Source organism: Crassostrea angulata, chromosome 9 (assembly GCF_025612915.1).
Source record: "Crassostrea angulata isolate pt1a10 chromosome 9, ASM2561291v2, whole genome shotgun sequence".
In the NCBI taxonomy this organism is placed as follows: Eukaryota; Metazoa; Mollusca; class Bivalvia; order Ostreida; family Ostreidae; genus Magallana; species Magallana angulata.
Genome location: NC_069119.1, coordinates 27,148,559 through 27,166,715, shown reverse-complemented (window position 1 = coordinate 27,166,715; position 18,157 = coordinate 27,148,559). Strand labels below are relative to the sequence as shown.

Sequence of the window (18,157 nt, the reverse complement as noted above, 5' to 3'; positions counted from 1 at the left end):
AGTAAATTTGTTTGCCCGACAAAGGCCGTTAGGGTCGTTTAGACAGAGCCCAAATGTAGATAACTAAGGAGTGAATATTGACAGGTATGCATTTTACAAACCAGTTAATGAAACTTAATCTAAACTTTTAATGATAAAGTTCTAACCATTGTTTTCTTCGTCAACATTACGAAACGTGTTTAGTCCGAATTTCCTCGAAATAACATATTCGGTACAAAGTTACTTTGGAGTAAAAAAATTATTTGCTGACTAGAAGGTACTATTTTTAAAGATTTACTTCCAAACTCATCTCCCTGACAAAAGAAAAAGAAAGACGCTTCTATCTTGTTGAATATTCCCTGTCTCATCACTCTCAAGTCAAGTTGAGGTACAACAGTACAATATCTGAAGAATTATGTAAACAGGTTGGGACCAGTCGCCTAAATGGAATATTATTGTCGTTTGGGAGATATTATCTTAAATGGGATATGAATTTTAAGTGCTAAAAATTTGAAATTAGCTAAAAATATGGTAAATCCGCATATGAATACATGTACATGAAATGGAACAACTTATGATTAACAACTTTTTCTGTAACCGTTCTATTACACAGATTGTTCCCTCAGTATATCCAAAACTTCTTGAGGGTCAATCTTGCAAACTATATGCTTTCTGGAAAACTTGCTACCCAAAGGTGTTGCATGTAAAAAATTACCTAATCCAAAAAAAAATAATTTTTGCACTTTAAATTTATATCCCATTTGGGCTATTATTTGTAAAATTGTTTTTATTGACATATGTCTGTGTTGTTCAAGATTTTCCATTATTTACCAAAAGCTTTACTAATTAAATTTATTAACCTCATTTCTTTTTTTACAGAATTTTTTCAACATGTCTATTGATTTTGCAGATAGTGACTGTGATATTTTGAAAATGGAATTAACATTGAGAACCTTACCTCGTGTTTTACACAAAACCCAGACTGTGATTTGCCGTAGAATCAGCCTGTGTCACACATGCCTCTTTCAAAATCGTGTGAATGAAAAGTCACTAGTTGCAGCTAGATTGAGCACAAAGTCAGATATTGTAGCCGAGAGGACTCTGTTCCAGATGTTGCCTGTTGTTTACTGGCAAACTAACAGACATATGGCAGGGCACAGTAAATTCTCTAACATCAAACATCGGAAAAAGGCGCAGGACAGTAAAAAGTCAGCGTTGATGGGACAGTATGTCAAGCTAGCACAGTCAGCTGTAAAAAGTAAGTAGAGAGAGCTTCCTGGATTGTATCGTATATTGAAACTTCACATACTAGTAATTAAACTTTTAATTTATATTTTAAAAAAAATCTCTGCTGAGATAGATGTTCGACACTTATAAAAAAATCAATCAACACATTTACAGCCAAAAAAATAATAATAACTAGAGACGAGCTCGTTGCAAGCAACGATTAGGTTTTCCGTCGTAGCTGCGTCATACTTGTGACGTATTACAAAAAAATTATAGCTGACCATAGTATGGTTGCCGTTGGCCTCGGGCAATAGATCATACTGAGCTGTTCCCTGCACCAAGGGAAAAATATTCTGGTCTATTGACTGCTCAAACATTAAATAATTGTATAATATTTCTGTGACTGCGTATATTTTACGGTGCTAGAGAATTCGTCTTGATCTGCATCGGTCGTGTGCAGTACGAACCGGGTGAGGGAATGTTGGCGTAAAGTGTATAAGGTATAAGGTTGTGGCGCGCTGTGGGCTGTAAGCTAAAACGAAGGGTAGGTTTGCCGTATTCCCGAAGGTCCACCAGTATACAGTTCCAGAGAAATAAACAGGCAATTGATGCAGGATTCCACATTAATTGGACGAGACTCAACGATGGCAACATTATAACAATTTAACAGACAGACATGTTACAAACAAGTCGGATATGGCCAGTAGTGGCCTCCGGACTCAAGACTCTGGGAGAGTCGGACGTGGCCGGGGCTGGCCGCCGTATTCCAGACTGCGCATTGACAATTGTACATGACTATTTATAAGAATCTTAACAATGAGTATAAATTGACATGTAATAATATAAGTAAGCTGAGTGAAAGGTTCACAGATATAAAATAATTAAATAAACTCAATGAGTCTTTGATGTCCAAGAAATGAACATCTGATAATTGCACAATGTTGTTTTAAGAGATAAACAGTCCTTGAGACATGGCACTCTGTCTCTTTGAAATCACATATAAAGTCTGAAAAGTGTCAATCACTAAATAAAAAAGTAACTTTGTAAGAAATAAACTGTGAGAAAAAATTATACGAAACAGATATTGAATTTTACAAGTAAAGTAAAAAAAAAATTATAATTGAACAGTGCATTTTGCACGATGATACTACATGTTTATAAGCAAATACAGATCTTAACACGTTGTCTCTAGCTTGATTCTCCGCATTTTATTCACAGAGTGGGACTATGGTTATGCCCGGTACGAAGGTAAAAAGACCATTGGCAAACGTTTTACACGCATTTTTATCGAACGCAAGCGCCAATGAATCTCTTAGTATATATGCGGATATCCTGGAAATTTTAGAGGGGGTTTTGAAGAATAATTTTGTATTTCGAGGAGGGAAAACATGCGCGGATCAGAAAATTTTTCCGGGGTGGGGGTTGAAAAGTCTGACGGTTTTTTGAGTTTGCCAAGGGATGTCCGAGGCATATTTGGTAAGTTAATAATGTTCATGTAATTGAAAGAAATTTCGCTGGGGGGGGGGGGGGGGGGGGGAGGGTCTGGAACCCTTCCCCTTCTAGATCCGCGCATGGAGAAGACCGGTGCCGGTAATTTTACTGTAATTTTAACCATTTTTATTTAATTATTCATGTTCATAATTATTAGAAAACCAATATTATCTTTCAAAGCAGTTAAAACTTAAAACTTAAGATACGAACCATTTAGTCTCGGTGAGTATTGCGTCCGCGTACGAAAAAAATGGCAATTTTCAAGAAATTCGGATGGACGATCTGTGTCCTAGGTCGTCCATCCGATTTTTTTTCAGACTAAAAGCTACAGACCTGCAGTTAGAGATTGTCAAACTTTCATTGATTATGTCAATTTGTTTGTCTCAAAGAATAATTTTTTAAATCAATAAAGTTTTACCTTAAAAAAAAGAAACAAATCGGGCACAATTTTCAATGTTAGCATTTTACAATTTTATGGTCTAATAAAATTTCAAGAAACAACTCTTCATTGCTTTCTCCGAAATATTGCATGAAAAAAAAATTACATCGCATTTTTTAAATTACAAAAGGATATTCAAAATGAACTTGGATTAACCGCTAACAAAGAGGCATAAAGAGAGACTGAGAACCAATTTCTTCTCTCTTTTTTTTTTACATCAAAAGAAATTCAAAAATAAATCAAAATATATTTTTTCTTTGTATGCGTTCATGAAAATGTAGATCAGCAAGGGGTTCTTTGTCGTGCAAGCACCTACTTAACAGATTGCTACACGGGTCTACAACGATGAAAAATATCGAAAAGGCAATATTGTGGGTGATGGATGAATGTGTAGTTTGTTTTTGAAGTTTATTTTTGATACATGTAATTATATTTATCTGGATCGGTTATGTTTGTTGGTTTGTTTTGTTTATTAAAGAAGGGAATAAAGAAATGAGTAATTTCCGGACACGTAGCATCGTTTTTGAAAGTGTGTGTGGGGGGGGGGGGGGGCAAACCCATCCAACAAATCTTGACAAGCATGAACAGAAAAAAAGAAGAATTTTGAATTTTTCGAAATTGTCAAAATTTCACCCATAATTTCATGATTTTCATACCATTTTTTTTTACATGCTACCAAAATGAGGGGGGGGGGGGGGGGAGGGGGGGGGGGGGCAACTCCATGATAATTCAATTTTTGTATGTAAATTTAAAAAAAATAGTTGCTGCGAGAAAAAGTGGGGAGAGGACATCTTTATGTCATATAACATGTGAAACTGATTTCATTCCACCCACAAGCTTGAAATAATTTTAAAGAAAAAAATATAAATAGACGTCATAAATCCCATATCAAACGACATATTACCACTTCGTTCTGTGCGTCTTTTTAATGAATTTATAAACAGCGGCAAATTCTAAAATGTATCTTTAAAGGTAATGTTAGCTGCAAGTGTGTAGACATTGTATGACAAATTTCGGATGGTAGTCAATTTTTCCGGGATACAGACCGAGCGTGTACATGTACTAATCCTTCTTCACATGTAATTTTTGTATATATCTTCTCTACACTGTAAACACAGTTTATTGAGAATAAAGTTCATTGTCATTGGTACATATATGCAGCTAAGGTAACTAAGAATGCTTCCAATAAAATACTAAGTTGAGTAATGCAAGCTTTTAAGAAAGCAATACTTATATTTGTTTAAAATATAACACCCCCAATACTTCGTCTTACATTCGCTATTTGTAGAACAAGCAGAACCAGTATCAGTCCGACCGGCCTCACCATATACATTGTTGAAATTTAATTGTCCTAGCATTGCATTGCTCTGCATGTACACAATTTCTTTTAAAGATTAAACACTTAAAGTGTTCGTCTATATGGCTACACATAACGTACACACGTGATTCAAAATAACGCAGACGGAAAACGGTTAATAATTCAGTCATTAGGTCTACATTTTATAGAACTTGTAAAAAAAACACATTGTGGGTCTGAATGTTTGTTGATATGTCAATCTATCAATATACAGTTTGTTAATTATTTTCGATTGCTAAGGCTACAGCGTATTTGATGAACATTGATCAACATTTTGTCCATGCCACTTTTTTCCATGGAAGATAGCGAGTACAAGTATAAAGTATTTATACAATTTATTTAATTACCTCTTTAGAATTGTGTATGGAATAAATAATTTATAAGTTGCTGCTGAAGGTTGTTTGGTATTTTCGTTTGTAGATGTTTTGCAAGTAAAAAACGTGAAACGCGGGGCAAGTCATAATTAATATCCCTAATAATCGTAACTTAAAACTAGCGGCTTAGGATTCAAATATTATCGTATACGAATATTACATTCACTTTTTAAAATCATCTCCACGATGATAATTATATTATGTCCATCGCAAATCAGTATTTTTTTTTTGGCTTTAAAATAAATGTTCTATCGGGAGCAATCCCGCGTTCGCGTACATTTGTCATGTCAGTAATACACATTGTGCTTTATAAGACGGCCGTGTATACGTATTGTAGAAAATTTGAGTTTAATTACCATGTATTGGAACCATTTTATTAACACATCTCCCAGTACTGAAACAATTCAAAGTAACACAGTGGGGCGTTAAACGTGAACGTTCAGCTCTACAAGCACATGCACTGTCGTCTAGGCGACGGCCATGAATACAGCTAGCGTATGGAGGGTAATCGTGTTCAAAAATCCAGACATGTAAACTTGTAAATCCGAATATGCAATCGTGTTGGTGTGTGAGCCTGGGTATGAATATGTGTAATTCTGATCGTGTAACCTAAAAAACTCTGACATAAACACGTGTAAGATTTGACTCTGTTCCTTCGCATGATGCACATTTTGCAACTTTATTGTTTACATTATAGTTGATTAAACGTTCAACTCTGCACACTTTCAATCCGTAGTTTCTGCATTTGTAACTTCAGGCTCGGCAATAGCACATCTGACATGATACAAATTGACAAATGTAAAGTCTACAAGTTTGTCGAATTTTGACATGACCTTATATGGCAACTGCCTTGCTGCGGGAAAAGGCATGCCGTAACCGCCGGAATGGACGAAAAATAAACATAATATTCAGCTAAACTGTTGCAAAAAGCTTTTAATGAACGACACCTTTTCTATCGAAAACACCGGTATTATTTTTAGAAAAAAAAATTGAGGTATGATTGAAACTGGACCAAACAGGAAGAGGTTCATGAGGGAAAAAAATCGTTGCCGATGTGACGAATGCGCTAATTACCGTAATATAATTCTCATGGTATTATAAAAGGAAATGCCTAATATCTTATTTCTCTAAAAAAAAAATCTGACATGTAATTTAAACTGGACTATAAGTTAATGTGTACTCTTTTCTAGAAATGAGACGGATCAAGAAATTTCCTAAGGGGGTAAAATATATTTTGAGCGGCATGGGGTTCGAAGACCGCCGTGAGGTGCCATGTAACTCAATTGATTCTGAATTCTAAGAATTTTGAGAGAGAATTTTTAACTGGGTTTCCGATTATTTAAATGGTAAAAATGGCGGGCGGGCGAGTGGCTGTCAAAAAGGTACCCTTATTGTACCGATAACTCCTCGAAAAGTTTTCAAGATAGGAAGTTGCTCTTTTGCAGATCAATTATACATGTACATATATCAGAGGTATGCAAATTGCTAGGATTTTGATTTCTGATAATTTATGAAAAAATATCAGCTGTTGAACTTAGTCGTTTTTGGGCAAAAACATTGCATATAGAGTCCCCCATTACTTTGGATAGGTAGTATTTCTCTTCAATTCAGGATTGACAAACGGATTATGGATACTGTTCACACAAAAGAAACCCCGGTTTGCTGTCACATTAACAGCGTTACTCTTGTTATTTTTCTGAATTGTTAGAATAAACGACCTTTCAAATTTGGTAATTTTTCGCGGAAAAATTTATGTTACTTTACATGTATTTAAACGCTTTTTTGATGTGTAAGTGAAAGATAAATAATAACATGCTCAATCTTCGATAATAACAAAAAACTAGCGCATATTTTTTTGTGCGCCGTAAATTGAAGTTTTACTATGGGAGGCACTGTAGCTCCCAGGTCGTCCATCTGAATTTTTTTCAGACCGGGAACTACAGACCTGCAGCTAGTTCACAAGTGGCTGTAAAGCTGTATTATAATAGTTCTCCAGAAAATTTTTATCAACCAACTTCACAAAGTGAATCTGTATTGAACCGACATTCAGGACGTCATACTCATATCCCGTAATAACTGCTTGAAATAATAAAATTTTTTACCTGCATGATAATCTTATTTTTGGAATTTTTATTCACTTTTTCAAGAGGTTGTCGCTTCTTATTAATCATATTTATCACAATCTCAAAACCAATGTCTTTAAATAGTTTGTTTTTCTTATCGATAACTTTGCAACTCAGCTGGCCGACCCCGTGTAATTTTTCGCGGGGGTGTGGGGGGGGGGGAGTCTTGTCACAACATTGTGGTAGCGATAAGGATGCATTTGGAGATAGTTTCTTAATTCAGCTGAGGCCTATACTTTAACAACTGGTTGAATGTACTCTAATAACAGTGGAGTCGGAAGCAACTTGAAAGGGGGGGGGGGGGGGGTAAACTAATCATAAAAAATCTTGACAAGAATTCCCAAAATCATGAAAATCCTAATCCGTGGAGATGGGGGTGGGGGTGGGGGATATTTTCAATATCACTATTAATATTTCATTCTCTTTAAGGTCTTTTAAGGAACAATTTTGTTTCTTGCAAGGGAAAAGTGGGGGGAGGGGGCTGAACCCTCCTTGTTGCTATGTTCCTAATGGTAAGGTCTAACTTGGCCAAAAAAGTGTGGGGGGAAGCTGACCCCCTGGCCCCCCCCCCCCTCCGGTTCCGACGCCTATGAATAAAAATGCGTATATATCTTTATACACGTGTATTCAAACAAAGTCATTAAATGTATTTTTTTCAGTTCTAAGAGGATATCTGAAGCCGATTGAATTCTTTACTCGCATCTTAAACTTTTATACATTCTCTTGATAAAATGTACACCAATCTCATAATATAATTTTCCGAAAAATAATACTTTCTATGAAATGTTGTTATCCAGAGATAATATGATTATAGGCCTATCTTTAATTTTTTTTTTTTATTCCATCCCTATATCCGGCGATTACGGCATGCCTTTACCTGCAGCTAGCCTTTTTCTATCAGTGACGTCACTGTTTCCATATATGGTCAAGTCAAAATTCGACAAACTTGTAGACTTTACATTTGTCAATTTCTATCATGTCAGATGTGCTATTGCCTAGCCTGAAATTACAAATGCAAAAACTACGGATTGAAAGTGTGCAAAGTTGAAGGTTTAATTGCATTGTAACTAATGTAAACAATGAAGTTGCAAAATGTGCATCATGCGAAGGAACTGAGTCAAATCTTACACGTGATAATGTCCGAGTTTTTTAGGTTACACGGTCAGAATTACACATATGCATACCCAGGCTCACACATCAACACGATTGCATACTCGGATTTACAAGTTTACATGTCTGGATTTTTGAACACGATTACCCTCCATACTAGCGACTCTCCTATCGATCGGTTACCTGAGTCTCGTAATGCATCTAAATATAGACAGGGACACAGTTATGAAACAAACAACAAAAATAAGGTCAGAGAGGTTCATCTTTATGAAATGAAAATGTACATATGAATATAAACATTTGGGAATTTTATGTGGAATTATTTTTGCGCGCTATATGTATCAGTTAGTGCATTACAAGAAGTCCTTTCTTAATCTCAGAAACGTGCGCACCCCCACAAAAATGGACCGAACTGACAACAATTGTTTCTGCAAATACTGACTATAAATTACGAAAACATTAAATTGAATACTATGGAAGGATTCAAAATTAATTTCTTTACAACTTTGGTTCAATAATGCATTAGAAATTTTTATTCCTTTTTAAGTTATTGACAAGAAACTATGGACGCCTCTAACTCCCTAATTATAGGGGCCAGCCCCTTTTTCGGTATACCGAATGAAAGGTCTGGGTAAGACCAAGAACTTTTAAAATACATGTTATAACAAATTTTTATCAGGTAAAAAACTAACACGGAAAATACGCGAATTTTTTTCATTTTTTTTTCTTACCTTTGTTTCAACATCTATACCACCCCTTTTATTTGCATTTAAATAATAAATGAAATATATCTCGCACAAATTCAATGTATTAGCTTCCAAACCAGCCCATCTTTGAGACTCTGCCAGTCATCGTTATAGCTAAACCCCCCTGGACAAAAGAAGTCGTTAAATTTTACTAAAAGGGGAATAACTCAAAACCGGATATGGATTTTCCTCAACTAAAATATGCAACGACAACATTACGCGGCATGTTATCAGTCCTGAAAATTTCAAAACAATCGGTGAACAAACGAGCGAGATATTAAGGATCAAAGTTGGCGTCTAGAAGAAAAAAAAAATAATAAGAAATTTGAAAATTTTTCAGAATAATAGTAAGGTTTTCCGCTGAGAGCGGAAAACCTTAATAATTCACATACTGTATTCATATGATGTGCACATTTTGATTTTAATATGGGTTTATTCATTAATTTTTTTTTACCAGGTAATAGATAAACTAGTTTTCAAAACTGAGACTTAGGCCTTGAAAAGAATCAAAATAAATACAAAAATATTTCATAACTTCTTTGGCTAGAAGTATTTGTTTTTAATGAAAAACTTAAAATTTCAATTTTTGGACCATGTGAGCTTTAAATAAAAGTTGGTTAACTGTATTATACATGTATTTACATTTACCAAGTACATGTATGATTCATGTAAGCTTTATAGAAACTGACAAGATTGAAATCTATGCGTCCCGTTTTTTGATTGGTTGAAACCTTCAGCAACATTCAGCAACCTAAGAAAAATTTGTGATTCATGTGGGTTATGTATTTTTTCTGCAATGTCACCATCTTTGCATGAATCAATAATCAAGAAGGCATTATATCATATACCTAGTAGTGTATCAGCCCTGATACACATGTTTTGGACTAGGTGAGACAGCAGCTGGAAGCTAGGGCTGTATCGCCCTCGGGGCTGATATTTCTCTGTCTCAGCCCGTCGTCAAGGGGGTGTATTGCCCTCAAATTTAAAATCGCTAATTCCCAAATATCTTTGCTTTAAATTAAGACTAGTTTGTAAAATAACGATAGAATAACAAATAAATAATACAAAGCATCACCTTACACGTCTAAATATTTTTTTTTATTGCTGAAAATTGAAAAATAATAATTTAAAAATAGCGCCAAAGAGTGATATGTATCTAAGCAAGGGGAGGTAACCTACACAACGGTTGTGTATTCAGAACAATAGCATGCTATATTTAATATCTGAACATTTAAATTATGGAGGATATAGAGAAGGATGGAACGAGACTTAATCTTAGAAAACCAGAGATTAGACTGTAAAAATTAAGTGATTAAAGAAATGGACGCGCTTATGAACATTCTCAAACAACTTGCTAGGTCTAACAGTATGGATTTTTATGAATGGAATCTGACAGGAAACTTACGAAATCCCAGTGAAGGAATTTGAATCATTACGACGTTGCGAAGGATGGAAGTTTCTTTCTTGATAATAGATAATGCTTTATTTCAGACGATAGACTCTCTTCTACTATATATTTCAAAGGACATATAGTTTGTCAACAAAGTCCGACAACTCATACAGTTCTTAACACATATAAAAAAGAATAAAACGAACGAGATTCGTAAACCGAAGAAAATCTATAGCTTCCTCACGTTAAATCATATTCCTTATTTGGAATTTGAATTTGAATAAAAGTCTTTGATTTTAGATATATGATATAAACAACATCACACTGTTGTTTTGATCTCGTCCCTGGTATCAGCCCTCGGATCGTATCGGCCCGCACCCTTCGGGCTTGGGACGATACCAACCGCTCGGGCTGATACCAGGGCCGAGATCAAAACAAAAGTGTGATGTTGTTTATTTATTGTTTAAATAGTTACATTTGGTGTTCTTTCTATTTCAGTGGGTGGGTCTACTGATCCCAAACTTAACCCCAAGCTGGCCCAGGTTATAGAAAGTGCAAAGAAGAGCAGCCTGGCCCAAACAAAAATTTTTCTTAAGAAATCATATCAAAATCACTTAAAAATCATATCCAACTCACAAATTCATGATTTTGTTCTATGATTTAGACATGATCCATTAAATGAATCATACCCAAATCATAAGTGACAAATAAGGAAGTATGATCCTGATGTGGTTTGTTTCTTGGTTTTGAGTCTGCTATGATTTTCTTGTGATTCTGGTATGTGCTATTATCTTAGAAGGCAACAGAGCATGCGTTTGAAATGATTCGTTAATTGCCAGATAAACTGACCACTAAGAATTAAGATTTCTGCATAACAGGAAGTTGAGTTGCAAATTTTGAATGTTCATCTTGGAGCCTAAATGTGATGTACATGTTAGGAAAATTTGTTATTGTTGGGCATCTTGCTCTATCTTGGCTTATTTATAAAGTGAATTTATGGAAGTATTTTGGGGGAATATATTCTTATTCACTTGAGGTAAATAATATTTTATAAAGACTAATTTACAATACACTATCAAGTGATTTATTAAGTGAAGCAAGCAACTAATGCATGGATGTACATGTATCATTAGTTCAGACCGGGAGCTACAGACCTGCAGCTAGGTTTTGAAATGCATACATGATATTTTAATTTGAACAATTCATGTAATAATTGCTAGAAGAGTTTGAAATAACAGTATAATCATCATCTAAATTATCGAAGACTTTGATCCTGCGTTCTAATTCAGATTATATTGGCTTAACGATACAGTACATGAGACATTTATGTATACTATTTTTCATATTTGGTAATTGTCAATGTATTTCAAAAATTAAAAGTATATAATTGTCTGTTGCAAAATATTAATTAAGTGGTCATTTTTTTCTTTAAGAAATTATTGTATAATTGTCCTTTAACAGGTCATATAAGGATCATGGTTTTGATATGAGTTGTTAGTTACAACAGATCATACCAGGACCATGGTTTTGATACGAGTTGTTAGTTACAACAGATCATACCAGGACCATGGTTTTGATACGAGTTGTTAGTCACAACAGATCATACCAGAACCATGGTTTTGATATGAGTTGTTAGTTACAATAGATCATACCTGGACCATGGTTTTCTTGCAATTTGTTTAGTTTAACAGATCACCCGAGAATCATGATCCATTAACTCATTTGCATGTGAAATTTTCCTATACCGAAATCATCTCAAAACCATGATTTACACACAAGCCATTGATATGATCCCGTAGGCTATTTTTTCTGTTTGGGGGGTGTTGAAACCTTAAAAAAACTACTTGAAAGAATGGTAGGAAGAACTTTGATTGAGAATTGCTGGATTTTGTTACATTCAAATTGATATACAAATTCAAAGATCATGTACATATATATTATTACTGGTAAATAATTTATACCATTATATTAATTGAAGGTTGTTTAATTTTCATGATCTACAAAATAAATAGGTATTTTACAATTATACACCCTTCATGACATAAAATATATTCATGTATTATATAATTATATATACATATTCAGTACATGTGTATGATTGATAGGAGATGGACCAATCTGATTAAAATTAGACCTTTGATCCGTGTTTTTAATGGATCGCTAAACAACTACTTTGTCATGTTTATGTACCGATCTATTTGCAGTGGATCAAGATCCAATTTTGATTAGACTGGATATGAACAAGTCCCCCCTTCTCAAAATTATCAAAGTAAAGATTATAATTTGAATAGAACATGTTGGCTACTTTTGAACTTTATTTTATTTGAAAGTAAAATAAAGAATACAAAGATATCATGATAGAAGTTTGTGGACCAGCCAACTCCATTTTCTTGGTTATGGTAGACGCAACGAACCAAGTTAGTGCTAGGACAGAGGTGAAAGTGTATTTTAATAATCATCTCATGTCCATATTTACCACTGTGAGATCAGTGTAATCCTCATGACCATTATTCAATCAGCTCTAATTTCATGCGATGATTTTAATACAGAGTGAAAGTCAGCAACTCCCCTTCAAGTTTGCACTTATTGAAACAGCAGGGAATTTTGTACGTGACCCCTGACCCTGAACGCCCCAACCTTGACCCTGAGGAGATTGCCATCGAGTGTGAGGTTGAGGACGCAACCAAGGAAACAAACGAAGACGGTCAAGAAGTGATCAAGGTTAGTCCTGGGTTCTTATTAACTAAGGTCAAAAATAAATGTTTTGTTTCTCAGGCACCGCTGCTTCAGGCCAAATGCTGTTGCAATGATTAATTTTACTGATAATTGGAAAGAAAAGAAAACTCAATTTTAGGCTTAAATATTAATTTATTTCCCTTTGCAATTCTTGCGACAAAAAAATAAACCTGCCTACTTCATTAGATTTTGAACATTTTGTTCGAGAACCAATACATTAATTTTGTTTGTCTGGCCTACCCTAAACCGGCTCCCCACTCCTACTTTCAGAGGGGTATTTTTTTAATAGAAAAATTAGATAGGAATAAATCAACTGAGCTTCAATGAATATCAATGATTTTGTAATATAGATATATAAAGTAAGATATTGACATTTAAGGGAAAAATGGGGAAATGAATAATCAGTTCTCTCTACTATTTAAGATTATAAATCTCTTTTTTCCATTTTTAGCTGGGCTCTGCTGAAAGCAGAGTTCTGGCTGTAGGCAGGCAAATCGCCAATGTTACTATAAATAGCACAACTTCAAAAGTAAACAAAAAACCAAACAGCGTCAAACTAAAAGCTTCCGCTACACCAAATAGTTACACAAAGAGCCACGGTTTGTCAAAAGTGTTAGCATTTTGTTTCTTTATTTAATTTCAAGAGAATTGTTTATCTTTTTTAGTTTTCTTATTAATAACATGTTTTAAAAACAAGACTATGCATTTTGGACACATACGATGCGCATGAATTTTCACGTACTACTTTGCTGCGCGTTGAAGAAATGTATATAACGCTTGTTGCAAAATTCAAGGCAGCAACTGTTAAACTTTTTTCTACTAGACAGACATATTTTGTTTATAGTTGCTTACAAAATTTGGTCGCTCTCCGACGCTTTTCCGACATTAAAAGCATGAGAGAAGGAGAGAGAGAGAGAGAGAGAGATTTTCAGTCTTTACTACACAATATATATCAAGACACACAAAAAGAGACCGGCTTTCAGTACCTCAGTACTTTGATTTTTTTTTTGGGGGGGGGGGGGGAGGGGTTAAAAAACTTAAAGTACACATCTTATACAACTTGCATTATTTATTATAAATGCAGATTTACTTCAAAGGGGGCATGTAGTCAACAAATTAACCATCACATCTACATTTTATTTTTAAAAAATGATTTGTTTAGTAGCAATTAACTATTATTTAGTAAAGAAAATTTCATTTATTTTCACTTTAAAATTTCAATGTTTCGCCTATTTCTTTATATAGAGCTCTTTATAAAAAGGAGATTTATATAGTCTTAAAGGTCAAGGAAATAGCCAATCAAACCACAGGGGCTCGTCACGAAGTTTTTTCAACCTTTTATATATACCACCTCTATACTATAAAATACAAATGTATTTTATAGTATAGAGGTGGTATATATAAAAGGTTGAAAAAACTTCGTGACGAGCCCCTGTGATCAAACTGAAGTTCCATATATATAGAGAATTTCCTTTCTTTCTTCCTTTTTTGGCACCTTATTTTAGGCCTATAGTATTGATTTTGGACTAGGTGGCTAGGAGAATTATTACTTTAGTGGAATTGTCACACAAATTTCAATGGAACCATTTTTTTTAGATGCGCATGATGCAACTTCCTGGATGGTGCTGAGCCTGTTTGTCAACATGTGGAACCCCCGTGTACTTGGGGGTAGGTATGTTTACTCTCAATCATCTCTCTTAGAAGCTGCATAAGGCATTATTTTTCTGATCTAAAATTTTTCTTGAAGCATTTAAGTATAATTTCTCTTTCATGAATTAAATGCTGAGAGTATACTAGTTAATTAATTTAAAACTGAATTAAAGCTTTATATTAACATATAGTGAAATTAATTCATTGTGTGAGACCTTAAGAGAAACATTTAAACTGCATTTTTTCTAATTTCAGGAGTTGTCTCCCTTGTTAAAGATCAACAATGGCGCATAAACAATGCGGGATGCTGTCTTGTCACCAACGGTGGAATTTGACGCCTGTATACCCGTATTTCTACCAATCGTCTCAGTCCTCTTTGTTGTGTACATCAGACAGGTAAGAAAATCAAGATAATTGTTTGCAAATATTTCAATAAGATAAACAATGAGAAAAATAACATATTTACATGAGCAGAGCACCTCATTAAAGGACATGTCACATGTTACACACCGTCATCATTCACACGTTACCATACATTCATAATTGGTCTATAATTTTGGGGTTCTGTACTTTCCCCTTTATTCTTATAAACAGGTATAATGTTACCACTAACCCACTGTGTGGGTATAACACCAGAATCAAATATTTTGTTAAACAATACAGTGCACATTATTAAAACATAGCAATCATTAAATGTAATATGACAAAATATGTTAAATTCACATGACAGGTATAATATAACGAACATTTCATACATGCTAACTACACCCCCCCCCCTTTCACACTTAGCTACTTCCTGTTTAACTTTGAATCTGTTAGTGACTTACTTTAAGTGTCTTTAGACTTTTTATCGAAGAGCTGATATCTTTTAGATCATTCTGTAAAATTTTCTCTGGAATTTATATTTTAATAGTTTTTGTTTCATTTTAAAGTAATTTTGCCTATTTTGCTGTTGTTTTAGATGATGGACCACTCTACTTCCTTTTACAACAGGTGCCCCTGCAGATTCACAAAGTTCCAATGTTGATCGAATTTCCATGACCCCGATTGAGTGAGTGCACAACTTAATGGAGTCTACTTTCAAAATCTCTACTACTTGTAATACATTTTGGATTTGATTTTAAATATGCCCTATTCACAGATTCAGATTTTTGTGTACAGGTGTGATATTTAATTCTATCAAGATTATTAGGTCCCAAAGTCAGATTTATACAGTCTTTTAACAACCAGATGTCTTCTTCTGTCATGCTTAATTCAAAATCACGAGGCAACACTGAAGAGTTCCACTTGTTGTTTTTCAGTCTGCGACAGGAGAAGGAATGAAGTTGGCAGGACTTTCCGCCCTGTCCTTGGTAGCAGCTGATGATGGAAAGGACAGAGTTGACATGGCTCATTTCATCAAAGGTAAGTCATTGGAGAAGTGTTTGAAGCAGTTTTCGTACTCGGTCCTGCATCTAAGCTTCAGGTCCAGGGCAAATCTTCTCTGCATGGATTCTCTCATAGCTTTTATTCTTCCAGGAAACATGTGGCTGCTGAAAAGAGCCTTAGCAGTCTGTTTTCTTTGAGAGTCAAAGAAGTGACCGGGTCTTTGAGGTTTTCAATCATATGCCCTTTCTTTTCAGATGCACCGAAAGCAGCGGCACTATCTCCATCACTGGTGAAATGGGAAATGACGAGTGGACGGTCATCGCTTTGCAGCTCACTGATACATTCCGCAGCCGATCTCTTTTCGTCTCCAATGGTGGTCTCTGGAGGAATGGTTGCAGTGCAGTCTTCATGTCCTGGGCAGGTAACTTCCTTTCCCTTGGCTCTAAGATGGGTGCCTTTCTTGCACAGTTTATTGCCACAAAACACTGCCATAACATTCTTCTTCTTAGTAATATTTTCACTTAAGGTATATGTCACTTGTGTGGCAGCTTGAAATGGTGTTTTCCCGATCGCACTGAAGGTGGCATTGTTATACCGGACATCTCTTTCCGCCCTTATAGGTGTATTGGCAAGTCCACATTTCTCGTTAAGCTCTTGAATGCCCTGCCTTATTTTCTTCATGCTGTTTTTGTTCACATCAGTGATGATTTTGTGTACTTTGTTGCAGGTCTGATGAATGTTGGTGGCTGCATGATGCTGGTTTGATGTTTGCGCCAAGAAGCATACCACGCATACCCTCTGTTGTAAGGCTGGTACCCATGTGGATGACAGCCATGGCAACATTAAGCTGTGTGGCTCTCCGTCCCCTTCCTGATCGACTGACTTCCTCGTACAGCTTTTCACTGTGACTTGTGTAATGGCACTTCTCACATCGAATGGAAAGGATCCATGCCAGGCCTCTCTTTTCCTCCCCATTCTGGTTCCAGTCCAGTGAACCGTCACATTCCGGTAATTTCTGTAAGTGCTCTTTAAATGCATGGTTCCATATGGTTCCATTTGTAACGGACCTGAGTGCTTGATATTGCACAAGTATATATACGCAATCCTGCACAGGAATAACCCGTGAATTTAATTCTACCAAATTACGAATTTCTCGCAAATATTGCCCCTTTCGTTAAAACACAAGAATTACCTCTGTTTAAACTCGTATTTAAATTATTATCGAGGGTAATTAAGTATAAGACTTATTTAAAGTTTACATTTTATTCAACAAAGAAATTACAAGACGTATAACTAATCAACAATAACAAGTACACCTACAATTAATTCACTGACAATCGGGAATTACCCAAATCGAACAGTGATACTACAGCACAACCTTCGTGTGTACGTTAATTCAATAAAGGGAGGGGGTACACTAAACGAGAATGACCCAATTAGTGTACAAATAAATATTACCAAAATCGAGAAATAATCTAGAATTACCAGACTATATCTGACTTAACTGTTAACGCAAAACTTTGCCAATTATTTTCAACAATAAATATGAATATATGTATAAATTATTCCTACTGTAACAATATTAAATATCGATAATTTAGAATAATAAAATTCCAAAGAACTATTAACGATTACTAATTATTTAATCGGTAAGACTTCAGAGATTAAACCTTCGTCTAACCGTAAATAAAATGAACTATGTCATCTGTATCGAAATTAATCCGATACAAACTCCCTAAATATAAATTAATATCGTGTAAACGAGATTAACCAGTAATACAACGATGTATTAAAAAAATAAATTATTCAAAACCCCTTATTCTACCTAAAATAATCGAAGTAGTTAAAAAACACCCTTTAACCTCAATTGCTAAACCCCAAGTCCACCGGATAGAGTGGTCTCCCCTTTTTATATACATACGGAGTTCCCCCGGTGACCGACGCGCTTCCCTAGGGATCACTGGCAGTCACTGGCAATAACATAGACTAATGTATAAAATATAATTCAACAATTAAATTAGGTGATTTACACAACACATGACAAGTAATTCATACAACAATACAATTTAATACAGAAATCCCAATAAAAGTTATGATTTGCATCGGGCGTGATATACTGAAATTCCATAACACTAATGGCGGTATGTAAAAACGAAAAGTACATGCT

General features: G+C 34.9%; 1 protein-coding gene across 1 annotated transcript; it reads left to right on the top strand.

Moving 5' to 3' along the window:
* The first annotated feature begins 24 nt into the window (after positions 1-24).
* LOC128162242 (probable transcriptional regulatory protein PERMA_0079) lies at positions 25-14,916 on the top strand. Its single transcript, XM_052825410.1, has 5 exons — positions 25-84; positions 890-1,237; positions 10,735-10,808; positions 12,832-12,957; positions 14,878-14,916. Exons 2-5 carry the CDS (start codon positions 913-915, stop codon positions 14,914-14,916), a joined length of 564 nt encoding a protein of 187 aa, XP_052681370.1. The 5' UTR covers positions 25-84; positions 890-912.
* The last annotated feature ends 3,241 nt before the right edge of the window (positions 14,917-18,157 follow it).

What these genes read in the sequence shown, in the direction of transcription:
- LOC128162242 (XM_052825410.1), top strand. Translation starts at nt 913, where the DNA reads ATGGAATTAACATTGAGAACCTTACCTCGTGTTTTACACAAAACCCAG. An exon ending in AGCACAGTCAGCTGTAAAAA is followed by an intron (nt 1,238 to 10,734) that starts GTAAGTAGAGAG and finishes TTTCTATTTCAG; the next exon opens with TGGGTGGGTCTACTGATCCC. An exon ending in GTGCAAAGAAGAGCAGCCTG is followed by an intron (nt 10,809 to 12,831) that starts GCCCAAACAAAA and finishes TTATTGAAACAG; the next exon opens with CAGGGAATTTTGTACGTGAC.